General features: G+C 42.9%; 2 protein-coding genes across 4 annotated transcripts in view; one reads left to right on the forward strand and one right to left on the reverse strand.

Annotated features, from left to right (window-relative positions):
* Positions 1-10,374, forward strand: part of SEPTIN11 (septin 11) — a 133,344-nt gene extending 122,970 nt beyond the window's left edge. Inside the window, exons 10-11 of one of the 3 annotated variants that reach the window (XM_060687015.2) lie at positions 3,720-3,786; positions 7,276-7,375. In XM_060687015.2, the coding sequence (XP_060542998.1) occupies positions 3,720-3,744 (25 nt within the window). In that variant the 3' untranslated portion in view covers positions 3,745-3,786; positions 7,276-7,375. Of the gene's footprint in view, positions 1-3,719; positions 6,777-7,275 lie in introns of those variants that run through there. The other 2 variants (XM_060687017.2, XM_087875246.1) reach the window with 2 other exon arrangements.
* Positions 10,375-12,798: 2,424 nt separating this feature from the next.
* The window catches only part of CCNI (cyclin I), a 69,283-nt gene continuing 55,153 nt past the window's right edge, over positions 12,799-26,928 (reverse strand). Inside the window, exons 4-7 of the mRNA XM_060687018.2 lie at positions 23,544-23,618; positions 18,735-18,875; positions 17,150-17,380; positions 12,799-14,746 (exon numbers count right to left, since the gene is read on the reverse strand). Coding sequence (XP_060543001.1) covers positions 14,291-14,746; positions 17,150-17,380; positions 18,735-18,875; positions 23,544-23,618 — 903 coding nt within the window. The 3' untranslated portion in view covers positions 12,799-14,290. The remainder of the gene's footprint in view (positions 14,747-17,149; positions 17,381-18,734; positions 18,876-23,543; positions 23,619-26,928) is intronic.

The following is a 26,928-nucleotide window of genomic DNA, read 5'->3' on the forward strand; positions in this document are numbered from 1 at the left end:
ATTGGAGCCAGTTTCCTAACCATGCCCTTGTTCGACGCCTTTTGTGCAATTCTCCGGAGTTTGAGTGCTTTTGTTATGGTGTGCTTCTGCCAACTGTGTCTGTCTGTTGTCCTATTTTTCATTGGCTTCCGTGCCTGCTGAATTTGTTCTTCTCCTGCTTAGTTTTGTGGAACTTGTGTGACACCCCAGTGCACATGCACACACTGGTTGGGGGAGATGTAGACAACCATTGGCTAAAGATGGTACTTTTCACAAGATGTGTGGGAAACTTAACGCAGTCTTCCATGACATCCTTTTTGTTCGTGTTCAATGAGTCAAAAATTAGCAGGAGGGTGATGACAATGGGGTCCTCATTTAGTGGGGAGATCCCCACCTGCAGAAGGGCCCTGACCCTTCCTCCAAATGAAATTGGGGTGGAAAAACAATTAGGTTAGTCCATAAACAAGCAGACCTGCCCCCCCCCCACTTACTTAACCGTCATTAAGTAAGGAAATGACTGCTAAGTATCAACCGTGTTAAGTGTCAGGATATTGAAGGTAGTAGCTGGAACAGCAAAGTGTACAATAGGCCAGAACACCAACAAGTTGTACAGGTCGTCCTCGACTTACGACCGCAATTGAGGCCGACATTTCTGTCGTTAAGTGAGACATGGGTGAAGTGAGTTTTGCCCCGTTTTTACGACTTCTCTTGCCACATTTGTTAAGTGCATCGCTGCAGTTGTTCAATGAATGACACGGTTGTGAAGGGAATTTGGCCTCCTCCCCACCCCACCCCACCCCCGCCATTGACTTTGCTTGTCAGAAGGTTGCAAAAGGGGATCACAGGACCTTGGGACACAAGCAACGGTCGTAACTATGAAATGAGTTGCCAAACGTTTGAATTTTGATCACATGACCGTGGGGATGCTGGAAAGGTCGGAAGTGTGGGAAAAACGGTCGTAAGTCACATTTTTCAGTGCCGTTGTAACTTGGGACGGTCACTAAACGAACGGTTGTAAGTCGAGGACTGCCTGTAAGTTGATTAGTTAGAGTGCTGACTCATACATGAGGCGATCAACACTGTGATTGGTTGCTGTAAGCATAAAGGGAGCGTTTCCCTTTTTTCCCGCCTTTTTCTCTTCAGTGGATTCTATATACTGTTCAATTTTACCTCATGATGTTCCTTGCGATCCCAACTATTTTACATTGTTTCTTTCTGATTACAAAAGACTCCTGAGCAATTCCATGATATTCAGTTAGCCAGGAATCATTGCTTGTGTACTAACACAGTTGTAAAAGTTTGGCCCTTTTCACTTTTCATAGACAAGACCTCGACTTACGGCCACAGTTTAGCCCAAAATTTCTGTTGCTAACTAAGCGAAACATTTGTTAAGTGACTTTTGCCCCATTTTACTCTCCTGTCACAGTTGTTAAGCGAATCCCTGCAATTAAGTTAGTAACATGGTCGTTAAGTGAATCTGGCTTCCCCATGTTCTTTGCTGGTCAAAAGGCGATCACATGACCCCGGGACACTGCAACTGTCATAAGTATTGAGGGCCACACAATATGGACTTGGTAATACTTGCAATATGGTTTTTGTAGTACTGTTACACTGGGCAGCTGACTTGGGTTTTCTGGTATTTTAAAGCTTACGGCAAATCATTAGCTGTCCATTTTGAAAAATGGCAAATTTAAAACACAAGAAAGCCCATGTTAGTTGGCCAGTGTAACAGTAGTACTACGAAAACCATATTGCAAGTGTTACAAAGTCCATATTGTGTGGCCCTCCATATGCCAAGTGTCCGAATTTTGATCACATGATAATGGAGATGCTTGCAATGGTCGTTTAGTGTGGGAAAACGGTGCATAAGTCACTTCTTTTCAGTGCCGTTGGTCACTAAATGAACTCTTGTTAAATCGAGGACTACCTGTATTATGGAAGGCCCTGGTCAGAGATTTCCCCATGCTAGTAATACAGTTTGTTCAGTGAACAAATCTGGTTTTTTTTTAAAAAAAAAAAAAACTTTGTCAGCTTTCAAGGTCCATCATTTTTTGCACAATTGAAGTTGCAAGTCATTTGGACTAACATTGGTAGGAGAGTTGCTGTGATACTTTTAATGTCTCTGTTATAGCTAAAAGAAAAGTTCCTGATGGACAGTCGTGCACTTAGGCTTCCTCTGCTTTCATAGGGCATTCACAGACACACTCAGCTTTTGTGTGGCTCCTGTAAGGCTAATCACAACCCAGCCTTGTTTGCTGTCTCATTGGCCCTTAAAAAAGAAATCACCTTCGTCAGCATTATCAAATCATCTGAAGCAGGTTTTCCAACCTAGGCACTTTGAAGAAATGTGGACTTTCAATTCCCAACATGGCTGGCTGGGGAATTCTGGGAGTTGAAATCCATCTGTCTTCGAGGTATCAAGGTTGGAAAACCCTGAATCTAAGGGATTCATTTATTTGCAAATCTTTGCCCAGTGAGTTTTGTTTTTGATTGAACTAGACAGGGTGGTAGCCAAATATGGTGAAAAAGAACTGAGAAAAAAAGAACTCAGTGAGTTTACTGAAGAAAATAGTCCCCCTCTTTTGCCATATTAGAAAGAAATTTGGCATCATAAAAAGCCTATCATTTTCTGCTCCTAGTGCCCTAGAAACTTAGGATTCAATTCCCTTTTATTTCAGATAAAAGGTAAAGGTTCCCCTCGCACATATGTGCTAGTCGTTCTCGACTTTAGGGGGCGGTACTCATCTCTGTTTCAAAGCCGAAGAGCCAACGCTATCCGAAGACATCTCTGTGATCATGTGGCCGGCATGACTAAACACCAAAGGCGCACGGAATGCTGTTACCTTCCCACCAAAGGTGGTCCCTATTTTTCTATTTGCATTTTTTACGTGCTTTTGAACTGCTAGATTGGCAGAAGCTGGGACAAGTAATGGGAGCTCACCCCATTACGCGGCACTAGGGATTTGAACCGCTGAACTGTTGACCTTTTGATCAACAAGCTCAGTGTCTCATCTACCGCGTCCCAGTTATTCCAGATAGCCTTAGACTGTGACAAAGAACTTCAAAGTGCAAAATATCTAGAAGACACCTGGGTGTAACCTGGGTGTAATCACTACAATTTCCATTCAGCTCTGCTTGCCAAATTCACCCCATGAATTTTAGTTAATTTCCCTCCAATATTTTTTTCTTCTTCTAGGGCCCATCAAGACACAGTGCAAATAAAATCTGTTAGAAAAGTTAAAAGTCTTTTCTCCCCATTATCTTGTAATTGCACCAGCCCAAAGGGTGTAAATGTTCTCCAGGAAGGTTGGTGGAAGTAAATAGGACGCAAATGTCTATGTACACTGGATCTGCAGCCCACATTCCAGACCCAGTAAATCAGGGGTTCCTAAACCTTGGTCCGCAACTCGGTACCAGGCCACGGCCCGTTGGGAACCAGGCCGCACAAAAAGCAGGTGAACGCACAAAGCTCAAATTGTATAAGTGGCAGACGCATGCATGAAACCATCGCCTCTCCCCTACCTGTCAGTCTGCAGAGCCAGAAAGGTTGGGGACCACTGCAGTAAATGATAGAAAATGGGGAGGCTGTTTTTCTTATTTTTAACTCTGCAGATTAGGGAACTAAATAACAACGAAACGAGAATCTTGTCCTGTTTTATGGCACTCTCTGAGCTATGTGTAGTTCGTTGACTCCTGCACTTGCTTTTCCTTTCTGCATCTATCTATGCCTTTCTTCACAGTAACCCTTGGCTGTGCACAGAATAATGTCTCTCCTCACCACTTTTGGGATGTGCTTTCACTCTGCATGTAAGTACAGCTTGAGAAGAAAAAGTTTGTCTGTTTTTGGAGGGAGCTTACAGGCATAATGAGTATGGTTCAGAATAAGTCTCTGCTTCTCTTGGCCAGGATAAACAAGCATTTCTAACTGGAACATACGGTAAACATACTGACTCCACCTTCAGGAGCTGATGAGTTTTCAGCCCCTTTGAGACCAGAGGCACAGAAAAGTCCCATAGATTTCAGTGGGAAATAAAAAAAATAACAAACCAAATTCATACAGTAGCAAATAGATCTGATCTACTTCATTCCCCATTACCTATGCTTACCCTGGTAGTTTCCCCACACCATAAACTTTCTAATTTTGAAATAAATTCAGTAAATTCCAGTTATTGCCTGAATTTCAGTTGCTTCAGTGAGAAATCCCATCTAGAGCCATTGCAACTTCATTCTTTTGTGGTTTAACCTAAAGTATTTTGCATTATAGTGGGAAATCCCTTAAAGGAATTAGCGTTGACCTGTTAATTCAGTTTCCAGATAGGTTTCAGTAAACAACCCTTGAAACACAATTGGGGGTGAAATCCAGCAGCTTCTGACAGGTTCTGGAGAACCAGTAGCAGAAATTTTGAGCAGTTCGGAGAACTGGTAGCGGAAATTTTGAATAGTTTGGAGAACTGGCAAATACCACCTCTGGCTGGCCCCAGACGGGGGTGGGAATGAAGATTTTGCAATATCCTTCCCCCAGGAGTGGGGAAAGAATGGGGATTTTGCAGTATCCTTCCACTGGAGTAGGGAGGGAATGGAGATTTTGCAGTATCTTTCCCCTGCCACGCCCACTAAGCTACACCCACCAAGCCACACCACACCCACCAAGCCATGCCTACAGAACTGGTAGTAAAAAAAATTGGATTTCACCACTGAACACAACACTACATATTTTAATATTAGGTTATTGGATACTGACAGAATTAGGGGAGGGGTGTATTAATATGTGTATGTGTAAACAAAAAAAGATTCAGACATTCACCCAACTATTTTAAGGGTTAATCTCATATTAGTATTTCAAGTACCAGAATATAGAAATCAAATTTTAAAATAGCATGGCTGGCTCAGGAATTCTGGAAGTTGAAGTCCACTAGTCATAAAAGGACCATCATTCACCATCCCTGATCTAAAACTACCTTAGCATTTCGCTCACATAGGCTTTGCTTATTTAGTCCTATGTCTAATTTCTTCTCTCCTCCTAAAAGCCCCTGAAATGCTATTTACATTTCAGTCCCATGGATTCTAAACTATGGAACAGTGATCTCCAGATATGGATGTCCCCAAAAAGGACAATTACCAGGACAGAAAACAAACCAAGAGTAATTAGGTAGGTAGGAGATAAAAGTGTCTTCAAAATATTGAAGTTGAAATAGTACAAAATTGGGTTTACCTAGGATATGATCTTCACAGTGAACAACTGAACAAGAAATACTAATTGTAGGCTACTAGGCATTACCACTTTAGTAGGATCCTTGATCAAATGGCATCAAAATTGATCCTGATTGATGAATTCATAAGCAAATAGACAAATCAGACATGGTGCCCATAGGCACAACTTCACGGAGGGGAAAAAAGATGAGTGTTGAGATGATGGAACATCTCCCTGAAATTCCCCAGCTTCAAGGATTGTTTGAATGAAGTGGGCACAACACATTCAAAAATAGGATTCCTCAACTTAAGTACCATCCAGATACATCATCTTCAAATCCCCAGAATTCTTTGAGGTAGACAGGCTTGAATAGGGAATTCTGGGATTTGAAGCTTCAACATGGACCAGATGGCTTCAGTGGGGCTGAAAATCTTAGATCCAAGACCTTTCTCCCAGCTGGTTAGAGATCTGCTAGTAAATACTACATTTTGCAAACATTGGTGTACTTGTGAGCTTGTGTTGTTTCTGAACATGTGAATTGTATGTGTGACTTACCATTCTTTGGAGTTGTATTGTTTTTACTAGAACTTTGCCTCAAAAAATGGAATCAAAATCACAGCTATATTTACAGTCTGTCTATAACTGTCTAGCTTGAGCCTGGCAGTGTATTTTTAAAATTTATATGAAGGTTTATGTTTTACCTCTCTCTCTCCCAGCTTATTGAAAAATAAAACTGTGAACAACAGTAGGAATATATTGTTTGTATACTTCTATTTTTGTGGGGTGTTCTTTTTAAGTTTACACAAGAGCCTTAAAACTTTTTAGGTCTACCTTGTTTATTAACTTTCTAAATATCCTGTTTTTACCAGAATGAACTTGTAACCAATTTACCATGGCTAATGTATGTTATGTATCTGTCCATTAGACTTTTGTTATCAAAGTCAAAAAAGTCTTCATTTTTTCAAAATACACTAATGCTGGGAATTTTCTGCATTTGAAGAAGCTGGGGCTTTTTGTATATGTTCTTAAGTGTCCACTTCCCAAGAGCCTGAACACCTAAAGTGGGAAGGAGAAAATACATTTAAAGAGAGGGGGAAAAACCCCAGCCAAGTAATTAATACTGCTTTGTGTGTATGTGCCTTTTTTAAACAAAGGATGTTTTGATTTTTGATTTATTATTCAGTATTTGTATGGGTTGGGAATGGGGAGGGAACCTGACAACAAAATAATTGATGGATTTTTACATTTATTTTTCCCATATTTCTTTGAAAACACACACCCATTTTTGTTTCACTCTGTTTTTCTGATAGTTTACAGATTTCACATATCATCTTGTGCTCCTTTGTTCAAGTAAAAACATTCTGGCAAGGTTCAAACATTCTGTTTCATGTGTTTTCATGTGCTGGGCATGTATATTCAGGTCTAGTTTTGACCCTATGAATTTCCTCGCCTCAAGAGCCAAGACATTTTGGACAGCACGAAAGGGCTGTCGAAATAGTGGCAGCCCAGTTTGTCACCTGATTGTAGGAATAACCATTTATTTCCCCTGTCCTGTGTGGGAAACCATATCAAATACAGAACAGAAATAAAATATCCTGAAAGAAAATTATCAGTTTGCTGGCTTTAGTTTCTTTGGGGGATGAAAGTTTCAATACTAGTAGACCATTTGGTCGAGTGGTTAAGGCACCCAGCTAGAGAACTGGAGATAGTGAATTCTAGTCCTGCCTTGGGCATGGAAGCCAGCTGGTTGATTTTGGGCCAGTCACCAGGAGATAGTGAGTTCTAGTCCCACCTTAGGCATGGAGGCCAGTTATTCTCTCAACCCAATTCATCTCACGAGGTTCTGGGAATAGGAGAAGGAAGGTGTGCTATATGATTGTCACCTTCCGTTATTTCTAAAAACAATAAAGGTGCAATACAATTTTTTTATTTAAAAAAGTATGCAGATCCCAGTAGCTAGACTTGACTATATCATCCCATTTTTCATGTCTACATTCACACCCTTACTTTGGAAAACAAACAATAGCTTGTTTATTTTTCTGTTGTGTTATTTTCCCTTTCTTTGTATTCTGAACCTTTTTCCTTTTCTTCTCTTTTTTCTGTAGCTTCTTCTTTATGTAGCTGTCAGTCACCTTGCCAAGTTCCACTTCCCTTCTAATGGACTATAGCGCATTAGAAGAACCATCAGGGTTTCTCTCACAAACCCCCCCAATTGGGAGACAAGTTACCTCATTTTCTTCCACCTCCTCCGCCTTTGTGGTCTTTGAAAAATTAACTTGTTGGGCTCTTTGCGTTCACGTCTTTGACAACTCTCAGTCCACATTCAGACTTTTCACTTTTCTGCCCAGATTGGTAGGCAGAAAGGTGTCAGAGAACCTGGGCGCCATCATAGTTTGTTGCACTGAGGAACTTTCTAGGTTCTCCTTTGGGGTGATGCAAGGAGAAAGGACTCCTGAAGTGGATCTGCGGATGTGTGTGTGTGCGTGCGTGTGTCTATGCATGTCAGAGGGTTGGGTGTATTTATATGCAAACTCCAGATACTTGCTGAAGTATCTTGCTGAAGTGTTAGACCAAATCTAGCACTCAGTCTTAATTCTTTCTGAGAGGGACTATATCCTAGTCACTTTGAAAGCCATATGAATTCGCACAAGTTCCTAAAGTTTGTCTTCACAACACTCCTTAACCCGAGCCTACGGAGACTCAGACTTCAAACTTAAGGATGGAGCCACCATTTTGGATGACACTCTATTTTTAATCCAGTTTAAATCAGCCTGACCACTATAGCTTTAGGAAATTCCTATGAACATGACTAGTCTCTTTGCTGTCTGGTCAACACTTCATGTACAGGTAGTCCTCAACGTACGACCACAACGGAGCCCCAAATTTCCATTGTTAAGCGAGGCAGTTGTTAAATGAGTCGCACCTCATTTTACGACATTTCTGTCACAGCTGTTAAGCGTATCACTGCAGTTGTTAAGCAAATATGGATTCCCTCGTGGGCTTTGCTTGTCGGAAACCTGGCTGAGAAGGTTACAAATGGTGATCGCATAATCCCAGAACAGTCATAAATACATGCCAGTTGCCACGTTGTCCAAATTTTGATCACATGACCATGGGGATGTTGCAAGGATCGTATAAAAACTGGTCATAAATCACTTTCCTCAGTTCTGTGGTAATCTTGAACAGTCACTAAAGGAATGGTTATAAGCTCAGGTCTACCTGTATTGCATATTAGGAAATCATTGTTTACCTTTGATACTCGAGGAATTGTTGACGATTCTGACTTTTGCATCTCACAGGGATTTGTTCTGTTCCGCTTTAAAAGTTCATCCCTGTCAACTTAAAACACAGTAAACATGTCCTGAAAACAAGTTCAGAACTGTGTGTGGAACAGAGAATATCCTCTAAGGAGTTCAACCTGATTAATGATTGTTTCACTCACCATACCTCTGTTTTCTGGATCAATAAGCAAGGAATTTGGTAGTTGAAACACTCCACGATTTTCATCCCTAAGGCCTAAAGTGCCCTAGAGTCCATTCTTTTTGTTATTATATTTTTCAAGCCAAACTCTTACCAAGCAGTTCCAATTAAGTCAAAAATTAAAAACTAGTTGCAATAAAATGCAGTGAAAAATCAAAGCAATGAAATAACACTCAAAGATGCTGTGTCAACATTAAGCTGACTTGTCCAAGGTTGGGTGAATTCTCCAGTTCTGTGTGGATTACACAAATAGTTTGAGTCAGAAGCAACATATGGGTTGTGGAGTGTCCAGTCACACAACAGGCTGACTTACTGTGAGAACGATGAAACCTGAAAATACATGTGACGGGGTAGGAATTCTCGGCCAAAACTATAAATGGATTATCTCCCACTTTTTTTTTCAGTCTTAAAACCTGGATTGTAAATCTGTTCACTTTATATCCTGGTATGTAAATTACATTTCTTGTACGAGGTATGTCAACCCTGGCTCAGCTGTACTAGTGGGATCCCTGAAGAGTGAATCTCTGTGGGCACAGTACGATTCATTTTCAGAATTGTTCTAGTAGTGTTTATTCCACTTATTTATTTTTCAGGCGTGCAGAATCCTGCACAAAACCCAGACTGATTCTGAGCAGCAGGAAAATGTAGTCCTGTAAATCGGGTATAGAAATCAAAATATAAACCATGGAAGATGCAAAATTCAATAAACAAAACCACAAATACACAGTATAAGATGCAGTCCAGGAATAAACCATACAGTATGTACACAAAGGCACTCTGCTACACACTCGCACAGTTCCGGCAGATGACTCACTTCTGGTCCAGCTTGATTCCAATTCTGATTCTGAATCCCCCGAGCATCGAGATCAGGAAAATAATGCATGCACAAGTTAAAGATGCCAAAGAGGGTCCTGGAGAATATAGAAGAAGCCGGGAAGGCAAGGTTTTGGGCCCATGTTCGGTGCCAGACTTGGGGTGGGCGGGGAAGCTTTAACTATTGGAGAAGAATTGAATTTTCTGTATTGCCTGCTGGGTCTAGAATTATGGCTGCAATCATCTTGGAAAAAGAAGGTACAATTCTTACTGGAACCTTGAAAAGAAGACATGTGATGCAACAGGATTTCTACTTGTCTTGGAGTGAAGTGAGAGAAAGCAGTGGGCACGCCATGGATTGTGAAATGTCTCTTTATGGTGTTCTAATGCTTTGAAGCTAAAAGCTCCATAGCTTTTAGTTCTTCGTTCAATTGATTAAACAGGCCTAACGACTCTTTAAAATGTTTTATAGTTTGCCCCTACTTATCTGGAAAGTACTAGATAATCTTATTTTTAATATAAATTATTACCATTTCAGGGAGTAAAAAGTTTTATCGACTTAGCTGTTGCTGTTACCAGGATGAATGTGGAGCAGTGATGTGTTAATGTTGTTTTATGGCTCTTGTTTATTGTGATCGCCGTTTCTAAATCCTTTAGATTTGTCTCTGAAAAGATGTGCATTTTTGCCATACGGCGATGTTCACCTAATGTCTTATTGCCTTGATATGAAATACACGTTTCCGACGTTTAAAAAGACGTTTCTGCAACAGTGAAAGTCCAGAGCTTATTCCTACGGTGTATTTTTATGCATAATCAAAGCGCTTTGACGATGTCTCCTCGAACGGTGATGAAATGTTTGCAACCAAATTGCTCAGACCAACAGCCCAATTAAATTTCATGTTGTTGGATAAGGCCCATTGTTCAAGTCTGTCAAGATCTTTTTTGGATCCTGAGCTTCCTACCACTCAGAATCACAATATGTCCATCTTGATTCCCATAGCTGGACACTCTCCAGCTTTTTTTATATAGCTAAAGGTTCCCCTTGCACATATGTGCTAGTCGTTCCTGACTCTAGGGGGCAGTGCTGTCCGAAGACGTCTCCATGGTCATGTGGCTAGCATGACAGCGCACGGAACGCTGTTTCCTTCCCACCAAAGGCGGTCCCTATTTTTCTACTTGCATTTTTTAACGTGCTTTTGAACTGCTAGGTTGGCAGAAGCTGGGACAAGTAACGGGAGCTCACCCCGTTACGCGGCACTAGGGATTCGAACCGCTGAACTGCCGACCTTTCGATTGACAAGCCCATTTTTATATATACTAAATCCATTTAGCCAGCATGACTGACACTGGGAATCGTGGTGCGAAATCATAAAGGACTCTGAAAGCTGTGTGTGACGGCTGTTTTTTTCTGCTCAGAGTAGCTACGCTGCAATACTGCCTCAAGCGTGGTGGTAGGCAGAGGTCACTAACGAAATGTGTGTAAGTTGAGAACTACGTGTACTATGGACACAAGTCAAGAAATTCTGTACTGGGCCAAGGGATGAATTCCATGAGCTTCTCCCGATTGCTGACTTGGGCTTTTAAGTCCCTACTTGGCACCTTAAAAATGTAGTACCGCTTCGCGATTTCCCATCGAGAGCTGCGTAATATGCAGGCCCAAGTATGCGGAGCAGTGAAGCCGATTCGTCAGTTTCAAGGCAGGCCGTTCATTCTACGACCTTCTTTTGTTACAAAGTTCTCTCTCTCTCCTGGCCGGAGAGATCCAGTTCCAGGCACAGCTGCTTCCCTAGTTGCTTTGCTTAAATAGCGAGGGGGGGGGTCAGCTAAGTTACCCTTTGTATTTATTCTTGAGACGCTCACAGCGGGGGGCGGAGGGGGGGCTTAGCTGTCATTCTGCTGTAGCCCAGATGAATCAACGTCCATGCAAGTGCTTGGTCTGCAGAATCACAGTCTGGATGAAGTACAGAGGGGATGAAGAGCAGGATGACAGGAGCTGCTGTGATCTATTGTCTTCTAAAGCTTGCAGTCAGATCTAATGTGGTTGCCGGAAGACTGTTCTGCTTTCGGATTGCGAAAATTGTAATTTTCACAATCCTTATATAATTTTAATTTTCACAATCCCTGGCCAAGCAGAATGGCCATATTATATATAATATGCATAAATACAAATACAAGTATAAATATATAAACCACGCCTGTAATTTTATCAATTTGTGGAGTTGCCTTTGTCTAAATTCTAGGCAAACAGCCACAATGGATTTGAGTGGGGAACCCCAAATGAAAAAGTCCCAGTTCAAGCGAGGGACTTTGGGCTGCTCATTTGACTTGGCCCAAACAAACATGGTAGAGCGACAAGTGAGGATTTGTTGATATACAGGTAATCCTCAATTTACAACCACAACTGAGCTCAAAATGTTAAATGAATTTGTCCGGTAGGCCCGTTATTTACCCTCCCCAGGTTCCAGAGCCTTTCTTGGAGCCTGGGAAGGGTGAAAATGGCCTCCCCCCCCCCGGGGGAGGCTGGAAACAGCCCGTTTCCAGACTTCCGGTGGACCCAGGCGGCCTGAAAATGAGCTGGCTGGCGCACGCATGCGCGCGGGAGATAAGCTAGGGCAACGCCATAGGTTCGTCATCACCGTCTTAGAGAAAGAGGAAAAGTTGTATTTTAAACCCCTTAATATGAGTAAGCCAGGGGCAGGGGTGGGCTGCTGGGGGTTCGGGAGAACCTCTAGCTAAGGTTCTGTGCAGTTCAGAGAACCCCCAAATCCCATTCCTGGTTGGCCCTGCCGCCCCTTCCCATCCTCGGAGTCCCCATGCGGCCCGTTTTGGATGCAGGTAAGTGCAGTGTGTGCGCGGAGTCTCGGGGAGGGCAGAAAACGGGCCTACTGGAAGTTTGGGAAGGCCAGAAACGGACCCGTTTCAGCCTCCAGAGGGCCTCCGGAGCCTAGGGAAGGCAAAAACGCCCCTGCCATGGTGCAGGAGGCCGACTAGGCCACACTCACCCAGCAACCGGGCAGAGAACCCCTTGCTAAAATTTTTGAAGCCCACCCCTGGCCAGGGATCTACAAACTTGGCAACTGTAAGACTTGTGCACTTCAGCTCCCAGAATCCCCCAGCCAGTATGTCTGGCTGAGGAATTTGTTGAGTTGGAAGTCCAGAAGTCTTAAAAGTTTGGAGAGCCCTGAACTAAATAATGGAAAAAGCTGCCTTAACAGTTGACCAAAGGTGAGCAGAGAAGAGAAACGGCTATAAGGCTGAGCTACTCATTTATTCCAGCCAGACTTTTTTCTTTTTCTTTTCGTTTCCCCTTCGAAAGAAATCCAAGATTCAGAAACTGAAGGACAACGTATTTGTTTTTATTGCTACCCGAAGCCTTTCTCCGCGAGACTGGCAAACACAGTACCTTCCACGAGGGGAACTGTGAAGAGAGCTTTAAAATCAAGGAGATCCTTTCAAAAGAAGGCTATTCCAAGAAGCAGTGCATTTAGAATCGAAACAGAAGATCTTTAAAAGTCTTTTTTTTTTTTCTTCCTTTCTTTTTGTCCCTGTCTTAAAAGTTGTAAATTTACACAAACATAAAAGGTCAGGGAGAAAACATAAGGAAAGGGGAAATCTAAGATCGTTTATACACAAAGCTACAAAAATGGCCCAAAGGACACAGGTGCTTTCAATGCCCACCATTTGTTTTGTTTCGTTTATATTTTGCATTTGATGCACAAAACTTTTTCTGTATATAAAAACACAAAGGAAGGCGTTACGTTTCGGTTTGGTCAGTCCACAAATGGCAGCCAAAGAGGTTTTCTGTAAAATTAAAATCGTAATTATTGTTCAGCTTAACCCTTTTCCAAACCCAAACATAGAGCCGTTCTCGAGTGTCCATTTTTTTTTTACTTCCTACGAATAGGACAGCTTATACAAAGGTTCTTTTTCGTTAAAAGGAAAGCTTAATTTTTAAAAGCAAGTTTTAGTTTGAAGCTACCACAGTCAAAAGACCAAAAGCGATCGAATGACAGAAAAGAAAGAGAACTCGACAAAAGAGACAAAATGTTTTCTCTTTTGTTCGTGAAAGATTATCAAGGGAATCTTACCCAAAATAAAAGTGCAAAACAAAAACAAACAAAAAAAAAAAATCTAGGAAGGCATACAATTTTGGAAATCATTTTTAAAAGAAGTTATAGGCGAAGGGAGTTCTTTTTTTTAAAAAAAAAAAAAAAGGAAGGAAATTTGGAAGAGAACACAGACAGAAATCTGAAAAGCATTCGGCACACTCCGTGTCAATTCTTCAAAACAAGACGTGAGAGATTACGATACACAACAGTCGATCGAAACGGTGGAAACGAACAACACTACAGAAAACAATTTTTTGCTACTATTTTTTTTTTTTTGGTTGGTTTTTGGGGTCTTTTTTTTTTTTTTTTAAAGGACTTAAAATCAAGAGTTTTGAACGTGGAACAGAGTTAAAACTATCATTAGCCGCCAAAGGAAAACGAGGGAAAAGGGGGGAAGATATAGATATATATATATATTGTGTGTGGTTTTTTTTAAAGGATAGCTAGCTCCCTTCTGCTTAACCCTGTTAAGGTACGGCCTTCCCACCATTAGCCCAAAAGGCCAATGGCTGCCTGATGTTGGTTGCATCTGCATGAACAGCCTTTCCACCGAAGGCGCATGAAGACATAGGACTACACCCATGTTTCTCAACCTAACCAACTTGAAGATGTATGGACTTCAACTCCCAGAATTCCCCAGCCAGCTATGCTGGCTGGGGAATTCTGGGAGTTGAAGTCCACACATCTTCCAAGTTGCTGGAGTTTGAGGAACACTGGACTACATGACAGAAACAGGCTGCAATGGAGGGCAAGGAGAAATGCTCCCTCCTTGCCACGAGACGTCGACACCACACCCGGCGGCGGCCTTGCCATCCCCGCCATCCGGAGGACTCTCTTCGTTGTACAGCCGCTTGATCCCGTCGTAGAAGTCGTCCACCTCCATCTCTTCCACTTTGCGCTTGGCCGTCGCGGGTTTGCACCTGCCGGGAGGCAGCCGGCGGCGGCAGAGGGAGGCGGATCCTTTGGCTGGCACTACCGGCTTGTTGCTGTTGTCCTGCAAATCGGGGACTGGGACCGCGGGGGCGTGGAATCGGAAGGCCCCCGTGGGGCAAGTCACCAGGTTGTGCTTGAGGGGACTGTAGACGTAGACCGAGTTGGGCAGCAGAGGAGGCTGCAGAGTGCAAAGGTGCTTGGATACCAACTCCCGACAGTGGATCAGCTGGGAGCTATCCATCTGGGTTGGGGGGGGGAAAGAGGAAAAAAAAAAGATTCTTTAAAGTTGTTACTTTTGGGATTGGAAGCATTGGAAGGGACTTTAGAGGTCACCTAGTCCAGGGGATCCCGAGCTGTGGCCCGTTACTGTGCTATGGCCTATTCCAGTGATGGCTAAACTTTTACGTCACTGCGTGCTGGAAATGGCACGCAAAACCATCTGCTCTGCACCGCGTGGCCTCGCTGGCCTTCGCATGCACAGGAGCACCGTTTTGGCACGCACCCAAACTTCCAGTTTCCGGTGCGGATGCACGCCTGACGAACAGCTGGCCGTCACACATGTGCACAACAGAAACGTGTAAGTTTGGTTGCCGGCGCGTATGCGCACTAGAACACTGCTCTTTTGGCACTCCTGCACGTGTGAAGGCCAGCTGACTGGCGCACATGTGTGCACAGGAACACGGGAGAGGAGCCAGCGAGGATGCACGTCCCACGTGGGATGGTTCTGCATGCCACTTCCAGCATGTGTTCCATAGCTTCGCCAACACGGACCTATTCGGAACGGGGCCACGCGAGAGGCGGACTGGTGTGCACGCGCAGCTCAACATGCAGTCCAGCTGTGTGTGCAAGCACATGAGCGCCGGCCTGCTACACGCATGAGTTGAGCTGCACATGTGCCAGCCCACCTCTTGCACAGCCCAGGTCCCCTCTCCGCCCCGTCCCCCCCAGCCAAACCGCAAAGGTTAGGGACCACTGATCTAGGCCAACATAACAAGAGGGTATCAACCTATTCTCCTAAGCACTGGAAGGCAGGACAAGAAGCAATGGATGGAAACTAATCAAGGAGAGAACCAACCTACAGTAGTGGCCAAAATTGTGGAAACCTTTTGGGAAAAGTGTATTTTCTAAACCTAGCTAATAACACCACTTTTTTTGTAGCAGTACCATAAAATTATATATCAATGGAAAAAATAATTTAATAAAGAATGTAATGCAATAACTTTTATGAAGAGTTTGCTATTAGAATAGTAATTACAGTGTAAAGAAGAAAAACGAAACATGTATAAAAAATGAGATATTCAAAAATTATCACGTCAGTAAATACTTCGTTGGGTAACCTTTAGCATGAATTACGGCCTTACAACCTCTTCCCAACTAAAGTCTTTTAGTTCTGCAGCTGTTATTATAATGTGAAACCAAGATTGAAGGATTGCTTCTATTTACTGGGTTTTATTGCTGGGTCGCTTCTGACTAACAAGTTTCTTTAGTCGGCTCCATAGATTTTCAATTGGGTTAAGGTCTGGGCTATTCCCAGGCCATTCCAGCAGTGGAATAGGATGATCTTGAAACTCCCCCCAAAAAAGTGGTGTTATTAGCCACCAAACCTCAAAAATACACTTTTCCCAAAAGGTTTCCACAATTTTGGCCACTACTGTACAACTAAGGAGACATTTCCTGTTATTGAGAACAATTAATCACCGGAACTGCTTGCCTCCAGAAGCTGTGAATGCTCCAACAAGTTCCTTCCAACTCTGCTATTCTGTAGGATTTCTAGTGATGGTGATAGTGAACTCGTGACATGCCTATCACAAGTGACATCCTATGCCATTTTTCGTGACATGCCAAAACTGGATGTTGCACAAGAGGGCCTTGCTCTCCCGAAGCCACTGAAGTGTCCAAACATTCACACACATTTTTCTGAGGCTCCAGAGGACCCGTGAGAACAGGACCTCTGGAAGCCCCTTTGGAACTGGAGTTAAAATAAGAGCAATCCCTACACCCTTCTAGCACTGATGATGTTACCTAGTTTGGTCACGAAACGTCTGCAAGAAAACAAGCAAGCCCAGAGAGCACCAAGGACCCCAAAGTAACTCCAAGTACAGAGGCCCATTTGCTCATTGTCAGGATGTCCATCCCAGGGACCCGCAGCTGAACAAGTCTTTGGTTCCTGCAATTTACAGATTAACAGAGTTGGAAGGGACCTTGTAGGTCATCTAGTCCAACCCCTCCACCCAAGCAGGAGACAATACACCGTTCCTGACAAATGGCAGTCCAGTCTCTTCTTGAAAGCCTCCAGTGATGAAGCTCCCACAACTTCCGAAGGCAACTTCTGTTCCATGGGTTGATTGCTCTCACTGTCAGAAAATGTCTCCTTATTTCTAGGTTGAGTCTCTCCTTGATCAGTTTCCATCCATTATTCCTTGTCTGGCCTTCAAGTGCTTTGGAAAATAGCTTGACCCCCCCTCCTCTCTGTGGCAGCCCCTCAAATATTGGAAGACTGCTATCATGTCTTCCCTGGTCCTTCTCTTCACTAGACTAGCCATGCCCAGTTCCTGCAACTCTTCTTCACATGTTCCAAAATTCCAAGACAGCATCAAGATAAAAGCTCCACCTTTTCACCTAAGGTTCAAAGGTCTGGTCCTACCTGTGCCTTGTGGAGCAGCTCAATGATGAGAGCCAGCCAATCAGGGATCAGCTTCTCCACTTCCAGGCTCACGATGGCCAGAGCCAACATGGAGCCCTTGAACTGAAGGAGTTGGTAGCAGGCTAGGCAATGCAGTAAGTGCTTGGTCAACAAAGCAACGTGCTGGGACGGATTCACCTTGGGCAAGCTGGTCAGCAGTTGAGGCCTGGTGGACAAGGCGACTGCATGGAACTGGAGTGGGATGAGAAAGAGAAGAGTGAACCTTGGCATCTCACCTGGGGAAGGCATGTTCTGATCTGCAGGTAAGCTCCGAATCTTCTCTCCCTTCTTTTGACACGGGGGTTTTATTGGGAGTGATGGTGCTAGGAAGTTTATTTTCTCTCTAGCGGATTCTTCCACTTCTGTTTTATGTCCTGTTTTAGACTGCAGTTTATTCCATTCTCCCCTTTTTCCGTTTTTTTTCCCCCTCTTAATTTTTTAGGTTTTTCTGTGACAGGTATTTCTTTATTGAATCAATATCCTGCCTTTATTATTCTTTTTATATACAACTCAAGGCAGCCCAAAAAATGTGTGTCAGGTTTCGAGGTCGTCTCAAATAAATTGCATTTCAAACCAAGTCTTTGATGAAAAACTCCCATTTATTAAGCACGACATTCTAACTCCGACTCCATCGCAGCCAACACTGACTTCCAGACCCAAAACCCTCCCTTTCCGTTCCCCACTCCTCTGCACTCACTGGCCATCTTCCGAGTCACTCTACTCCTAATCTACTGCTCCAGCTCAAAGGAATTTCCCCCCTCCCATCCCATCTCCTAGGGCAGTGATGGCTAACCTTTTTGCCATCACGTGCCAAAAGTGGGAGGAGCGCAGGGGTGTCGTGCATGCATGTGCCCACACCCATAATTCAGTGCAACCTGCCCTACCGTGCATGTGCGTGCGACCCCCCGCGCTCTCCCTGCTATTGGCACGCAATGGCACAGTGGGACTAGAAGGCCCGTTTTTCGCCCTCCCCAAGCTCCAGAGCCTTTCTAAGAGCCTGGGAGAGCCTTTCTAGGAGCCTGGGGAGGGCAAAAACAGCCTTCCCCAACCCCCCGAGAGGCCCTCTGGAGGCCGGAAATGGCCCATTTCCTGGCTTCCGGTGGGCCCGGAAGGCCCGAAAATCAGCTGGCCTGCATGTGCATGTGCACTGGAGCTGAGCTAGGGCAATGCTCGCGTGCCCACAGATATGGCTCCGTGTGCCACCTGTGGCATGCGTGCCATAGGTTTGCCATCACGGTCCTAGGGGATATTATCTCCAGGGAAAATAAGTAGGTGAAAAGTCAAATGTCCCTTTCCAGATGCCTCCGCTTCTTCTTATGTCAGCACTAGAGTAAATGCAGCTTGAAGTGCTGACAATGTGATTCAAAAGGAGGGCTAACATACTTACTCTGATGGTACCCTGAAATCCGTTTAGGGGGAAAAAAATCTGGCAAGTATCATTTGGGGGGGGGGGACAATTGAGAGACTAAAACCAGCCATCTTTCCTGCACCCTCCAGCTGAGACATGTTTCTAACAGTCGAATAAGTTTTTGTCCCAAATATTTACAATGTGAAGGAAATCCAACGCAGTGGCCGTGTGAAGATCCCAGTTCAACTTATCCAGAATAATCTTCTCCATTCTGCGAATCTCTGCTGGAGAACAGCCACAAAAACTGTCTCTGGCCAAGATCTTCAGCACTGGAATCTTCTGAAAGATTAAAGCAGAGAAGAAAATGGGGATTAAGAGCATCCTTCGAGAAACGCCCTGCAGACCGTTGAGGAAAAGCGTTCCCAATCTGGCAACCTTCCAATGGTGCTAAACTACCATAACAGAATTGGAAGGGACCTTGGAGGTCTTCTAATCCAGGGGTCTCCAACCTTGGCAACTTTAAGACTTGCGGACTTCAACTCCCAGAGTTCCTCAGCCAGCTGAGGAACTCTGGGAGTTGAAGTCCGCAAGTTGAGGAACTCTGGGAGTTGAAGTCCGCAAGTCTTAAAGTTGCCAAGGTTGGAGACCCCTGTTCTAGTCCAACCCTTGCTCAAGCAGGAAAGGTAGTCCTAGACTTACAACAGTTCATTTAGTGACCATTCAAAGTGGCAACAGCACTGAAAAATGTGACTTGATGACCATTTTTCAAATTTACAACTTTTGCAGCAATCCCCGTGTGGTCAGGTGATCAAAATTCAGAGCCTTGGCAACTGGTTCTCTATTTATGACTATTGCTGTCCCCGTCCGTCCGTCCGTCTCCCCACAGGCATTGTCATAGGTTGCAGAAGCACAAAAATGTCTTTTGGGGCTTCTGAATTCTGCTTAATTGTTGTTTAAAAGGCACAGAAGAGGAAGAAAGAACCTCATTGAAGAGACAAAACTGTGGGGTTATTTTGAGACAGCTTTAAGAAGCTTGCCCATTGATGGCTTTAGGGCCTAGCAAATGGCGATGATCCTGAGTGGAAATAAATATTGGTAAACATGGAGCTCATTTCAAGAATGATTTCCTTTGTTTGCTTTATTAAAACATCCTTATCAAAAATCAACTTATGCAGGTGGAGCCATGACTTTTTATTCAAACTGGAATAACCCAGACTTGATACCTAGAATAACCCAGAATAGTAGTAACTGTGAGAGGGATCTTGGAGTCCTAGTGGACAACCATTTAAATATGAGCCAGCTGTGTGCAGCAGCTGCGAAAAAAGCCAACACAGTTCTAGGCTGCATCAACAGAGGGATAGAATCCAGATCATGTGAAGTGTTAATACCACTTTATAAGGCCTTGGTAAGGCCACACTTGGAATATTTTTGGTCACCGCGATGTAAAAAATGATGTGGAGACTCTAGAAAGTGCAGAGAAGGGCAACAAAGATGATTAGGGGACTGGAGACTAAAACATAGGAAGAACGGTTGCAGGAACTGGGTATGTCTAGTTGAATGAAAAGAAGGACTAGGGGAGACATGATAGCAGTGTTCCAATATCTCAGGGGCTGCCACAAAGAAGAATGAGTCAAACTATTCACCAAAGCACCTGAGGGCAGGACAAGAAGCAATGTGTGGAAACTAATCAAGGAGAGAAGCAACCTAGAACTAAGGAAAAAATTCCTGACAGAACAATGAATCAGTGGAAAAACTTGCCACCAGAAGTTGTGAATGCTCCAACACTGGAAGTTTTTAAGAAGATGTTGGATAACCATTTGTCTGAAGTGGTATAGGGTTTCCTGCCTAAGCAGGGGGTTGGACTAGATGACCTCCAAACTCCCTCCCAACTCCGTTATTCTATTCTATTCTATTGATGAAAGGAGATAATGACAAGACAGGCTGACTTGGTGGAGAAAGTGTAAGCCAACTTTCTAATACCATCAATCTTGGTAAATGTTTGTGCTAACTGAACTTTGGAAACAACGTTTCCCCCGGTCCCTGATCAAAATTTAGGCAAAATCAGAGTTTTAGTAGCAGGCAGTATGGAAAGGTGTAAAGGTACCATAATTTCTTTTAAAAAGTTTAAAAGTTGTTAAAAAGTTGTTTTAAAAAAAATTGAAGGGCCCACATAATGTCTACACAGGGAAAAATTTAAGGTGTTGATATTGACTTTTAAAGTCACAGTTTACAGCATGATTTCCTAAGCAATCTCTCTCCCATTTCATTATGCCAGGAGAATCTCCTTCCACATTAGATGAAAGAAGTTTTATGTAAGCTTAAAGATTAAAAAGAATAACTTTAATTTTTGGAAAAAGAAAACAGCAAAAATGGATATTAGAATCTTGATTTTGGAAAACTAAGGGGTTAGATAGACTTTTGAAATTACTTGTAAAAAAAATCCTCCCATGGAAAATTTTGCTAATTGGAAAACAAACAGATGGTAAGAGGGGACCAGAGAAAACTAAGGATTATAATTAAAGAGACCCATTAAAACAATGGAACAATATTATTTGACTTCAGAAAAAAAAAATAAAAAGACTGATTGGGAACAATGTACTCAAAAATTACTTAATAGATTGTCTGATACCATAAAAGAGGATATAGAAGAACAACGGATTTTACTGGATAAAAGAGACTGAGGCTGATTTGAATATGGATTTGGATGTATTAAAAATGCCAGATTACAAAAGTGATGTGGAAACAGATGTTGTGGATCTAAATCTGGATTTTAAAATGCCAGAGTATAATGTGGAGAAAAGATACCAGAATCCATTTACAAATGATGTCTTAATGATTAAACGAGAGCATAGAAATAATAAATCAGAAGAACAATTTGAACAGCCTTCTTATTTTTAAGATATTAAGATAATATAGATATTAAGATAATATCTAAAAGATATTAGTCTTTTATCTTTTCTAAACTCTAATAAAATTATTACGTTTAGATGACTGACAAAGACACCTCTGTTTAGTCAGTGTTTATTCAATTTTAGTATGAATGTGTTCCATTTTTTAAAAATATTAAAGCCGTTCACCTTATTCCACTATGTTTTTCTGACTTCCCAGTGTTATTTACCATTCTGGGATTTCTTAGTGGTCTCCTGTCCAAATACTTAAAACTTGGCTTGGCTTTCGGAAATAAACTAAAATCAACTAGGAGTTACCGCCTGCTGCAGGCTTGAATATTAACTAGGCTAAATCATCTACCAGTTACGATTTGCAGAAAACTGTTTATCAAATTATTAGTAATCCCCCCTTAATCCAAATTTCTCTATAAACTCCTTAATCCAAATTTCTCTCTAAGCTCGGAGGCCATATTTAAGGTAAACAGCTAGGCAAAAACTCTTTTAATTAAAGAATAACAACAATAATATCTGGCAGCAAATATACCTTACAGATGACAAGGTATTTGCCTGCCACTGTTAAATTTCCCCCAGTCTTTTTTAGGAGCAGCTCCAAAGCCTATTTCAGCTGACAAAGCAAAGTTGAAATGATCTAATTAAAAAAAGAAATATGATGACTCCTTGCAGTAGAAAACCGGGCATCATGGCCCGATCTTTAATAAATGTAATAAAGAGCATGTAATAAAGAGAGCAAAGTCAAAATGTTTCCGTAAGCAAGTATTACTGTTAGCAGCAATACGAGAGGTGTTCTTGTATTTGGTTAGCTGCGCCAGCAATATGAAGTTGCTTCCAGCAGTTGAAAAGATTAAGGGAACCTTCTCTGCACCGTCTCCATCGTGATGGGGAGAACTTCAAGTTGGGGGGGCGGAGGGTTCAATTCTTTTTCTAAAGCCTACGAGACCTCAGGCCTCTCCTCCCCTCCCCCCATTTTAATCCCTACAGCAGTGTGGGTGGTCTAGGAAACTCGCTTGCACATTTTGGAGAGAGTAATTGGAAACCTCAACAAAACCTTCTCCAGATTTTGCCCCTAAGTCATTCCTGCCACAACAGTTCGACTCTGGGTGGCCTCATGAGGCCTTGGACCTAGGTGGTCCATCAACCATCTCAAGAGAGGTAGAAGAGAAGAATGCTTGAAGTTTAGGGTTGAATTGCAGGGTCCCTGGTGAGACGTTTCATTACCCAACTAGGTAACATCATCAGTGCTAGAAGGGAGTGGGTTTAAATAAAAAAATATCCCCACTCCCTTCTAACACCCATGATGTTACCTAGAACGTTTCATTACCCAACTTGATAACATCATCAGTGCTAGAAACAGTGGGGGTTTGCTCCAGTGGTGAAATTCAAATTTTTTTACTACCGGTTCTGTGGGCGTGATGTGGCTTGGTGGGCATGACAGGAGAAGCAAAATCTCCATTCCTACCCCACTCCAGGGGAAGGATACCGCAAAATCCCCATTCCCACCTCACTCTGGGACCAGCCAGAGGTAGTATTTGCCGGTTCTCCGAACTACTCAAAATTTCCGCTACCAGTTCTCCAGAACCTGTCAAAACCTGCTGGATTTCACCCCTGGTTTGATCCCCATTTATGTAGAAGTATATTACACTGTTGGTAGCAACAATTTTTAAATGTTTTAATTGGTAGTGAGTTTTAATTGGGCCAAATTTATATATCTTTTAATTGTTTTTTAATATTTGTACTGCATGTTTTTTAATTCTGGCTGTACACCGCCCTGAGTCCTCAGGGAGAAGGGCGGTATAGAAATTCAATAATAAATAAATAAATAAAATAAACACTGACTGGGCAAGCCACTGCATATAAACAAGAGAGCAAACCGCACTGCCTTCTAGCACTGATGATGTTACCTAGTTGGGTGATGAAAGGTCTTCAAGAAAAATAACCAAGCTCAGAGAACACCAAGAGGTAGAAATAGCGGAGATGCTTCCTTGATTTGCTATATGAGCCAACGTCAAAGCAAATGTCCAAAGTCAAGCAAATTCCCGCTCACTCCAACCTCAGCAAACTGCAGCGGCCGTCACAATTCCAAGCTTTTGAGAAGACTTACCTCGTCTTCCTCAATGGTTTTGGTGGCAAGGAAGAAGCAGCTGATCGCAATACAGTTCAGATACTTTGGACGAGCCTGCAAGGGAGAAAGAAGAAAGTAGGACAATTAAAAAATTAAAAAGGTACCTCCAGCCATTCCCCAAAGAAACCTGGATGCCAAGCACAGGTTATCTCAGTCCAGAAGTTCACTGCTCTTTACAGCTGCTTTCAGAAAGCCATTTTGGGGGGGGGGGGGCGCGGGCGGAGGAGGCAATCAATATTCCATTATGAGAAGCAAACCTGGAATCCACCAAGTCTTTTTAGCATAATTGGCACCCGGTGAGAGTTTCCACGTCTTCCGGGGAGGGGGGGGGAAGGGGGTGTGCTCACTGCTAGCTGAGGAGATCCATAGAGAGCAAAAATCAATGAAGGGGGTTAAGTGAAGCGCAGCGAATGCCAAATGGCATTAAATGCAACCGAAGACCTGGCTGGCATTTTGCATTATCATCTCTGCCTTGCCAGAGTCAGTCAGTCTTGGGGGTAGATCACTGGAGACGGGTCGTCCTCGACTTACGACCACAACTGAGCCCAAAATGCCTGTCCTTAAGTGAGGCCATTTGTTCAAGCGAATTCTGCCCCATCTTTCTTGCCACAGTTGTTAAAAGTGAATCCCTGCAGTTGATAAAAGTTAGTAACCTGGTTGTTAATAAGTGAATCTGGCTTCCAATAACTGACATTGCTTGTCAGGTCACAAAAGCTGATCACATGACCTCGGGACACAGCAACGGTCGTTAAGTATGAACCAGTTGCCAAGCAATTGAATTTTGATCACATGAACATGGGGAGGCTGAGAAAAAGGGTCATAAGTTGGTTAAGGGTCATAAATCGGTTTTTCCACTTTGAACGGTCACTAAATGAACTGTTATTAATGTCGAGGACTACCTGTATTACAAATTTTAAGAGGAAGCGGAGAGGGATAGGGGAAAATGACATAATCTAAATAGGCCAGGGGTGGGCAACTGTGGCCCTTTTACAACCTGTGGACTTCAACTCCCAGAATTCCTGAGCCAGCCGGCTCAGGAATTCTGGGAGTTGAAGTCCACAGGTTGTAAAAGGGCCACAGTTGCCCACCCCTGAAATAGGCCACTGAATACAGGTAGTCCTCAACTTACGACCACAATTGAGCCCAAAATCTTATGTCGCTGAGTTGTGAAATTTGTTCAGTCAGTTTTGCCTGGTTTTACCACCTTTCTTGCCACAGTTGTTGAGCAAATCACTGCAGTCCTTAAATTAGTAACACGGTTGTTAAGTGAATCTGGCTTCCCCATTGACTTTGTTTGTCAGAAGGTCGCAAAAAGAGATCACAAGTTCCCGGGACACTGCAACCGTCATAAATATGAGCCAGTTGCCAAGTGACTGAATTGTTATTATAACCATAGAGATGCTGTAATGATTGCAAGTGTGAAAAACGATCATAAGTCCCTTTTTCCAGTGCCGTTGTAACTTTGAACGGTCACTAACTAATTGTTATAAGTCGAGGACTATCCGTATTGACTCCTACCCTACCCATGTGGGGAGGGAGCCATTAATAAAGTTGTTTTTCTGAAAAGCCCCGAAATAAAGTGATGATAACAGGGATACTACCAGCACTTTGGGCCTGCATGTTTCAGCTGTCCCTCAGGGTGCTGTTTATTTATTTTTATTAATTTATTAAACATATAACGCCCATCTTGCTATCTTGTGATTCTCTTGCTGGGTATGACGGCTTCTATTCTAATTGAGTATTGTTGTTGTTGTTGTTGTTGTTGTTGTTGTTGTTGTGAGCCACTCTTGAGCCTTGCTGGGTTCCGTGTGGCGTGTAAACTGTACCAAATAAGCACATAAATAACTAAATAAATATGAAACTCCGTGAGGCAACCTCCACACCCCTACAACAGTAATTACCAAACTGTAATTTTTAATAAGACGGGAAGATTGTGAAACGCATAATTAAAGAGTCATCATCTTCGCTCTATTTAAATCAAATTAAATTTAAATGTAAACGAAATGGGTTTAAGTTTTTTTTTTTTCCCCTTGGCCCCACCCAGGACTTTCTGGTACGCAGCTACGGGCACACGACTCGCAAATCAAGAACATCTACACAAATCCACTGTATTCCTCATCTAGCAGAATGGGCAATTTAGGGACGCTAGGGGGGCATCCTAAGCATTGTTTCTGCAGGTGGGATTAAATCTTTCAACCCATCATCATCTTTTAACGATCCCATAATCCCTTGCGGGGTGGAGTCTGGGCAACTGAATGGAGCTAGCAGACTGTTTACTGGCCAGATCCCCTTCCTGTCGCCAATGCGGGGTTTTGTTCAGCAGATATATTCTCAGTGTGCCCAGAGAGAGAAATATCTGCCTCTACCGAGGATCGAACTCACAGCCTCCTGATTGTGAGGCGAGAGCTAGGCCACTGCACCACTCCATTAAATCTTTCAACCCATCTGGAGAGCTTTCAGCTACTACGATCTAAACCAAGAGCTCTGGAAGTCGCTGAAAAAGAACAGGTCAGATCGCTGTCAATTTCTGCCAGGAATTCACAGGTGGATTCTGGCTCCAAACTGCTACTAAAGCAGTCAAGGAAGAGGATGAATGGATCTATATCTATAAGTCTCTGTGGTACAGGTAGTCCTCGACTTACGACTACAATTAAGCCAAACATTTCTGTTGCTAAGCAAGGCAGTTGTTAAGTGAGCGTTGACCTTTCTTGCCACAGTTGTAAAGTGAATTATTGCAGCAGTTAAGTTAGGAACAGGGTCGTGAAGGGAATCTAGCTTTCCCATTGACTTTGCTTGTCAGAAGGTCGCAAATGGGGATCACACGACCGCCAACACTGCAACTCGTCATAAATACGAGTCAGTTGCCAAGTGTCTGAATTTTGATCCTGTAACCATGGGGATGCTGCAACGGTCGTTAAGTGTGGAAAAACAGTCATGAGTTACTTTTTTCAGTGCCACCGTAATGGTCACTAAATGAATACTGAGGACTATCTGTAGTCAACTAAAAGTGAAGGAGATAGCAGGTTCAAAAATGTGAAAAAAAAAATAAAATAAAAATGAGAACTTGCCCCAGATAGAGAAGTTCAGAGAGCATGACATTTCATAAGAACTTGTTCATCATTAAATAAACCCAATAGCATCCCCATTCTAGAGACTTTGTTTATTCCTTAATGTACTTATTTATACCCCGCTTTATTATTTTTATAAATAATTCAAGGTAGCAGACATATCTAATATTTCTTCCCCCTCCAATTTTCCCCACAACAACCTTGTGAGGTAGGTTGTGCTGAGAGAGAGTGTGATTGCCCAACCCCCTTGTTGACTTTCTTGCCTAGGGCAGGACTAGAACTCCCAGTCTCCTGGT

The sequence above is a fragment of the Pantherophis guttatus genome, chromosome 8 (assembly GCF_059756535.1).
Source record: "Pantherophis guttatus breed Tessera chromosome 8, ASM5975653v1, whole genome shotgun sequence".
NCBI lineage: Eukaryota > Metazoa > Chordata > Lepidosauria > Squamata > Colubridae > Pantherophis > Pantherophis guttatus.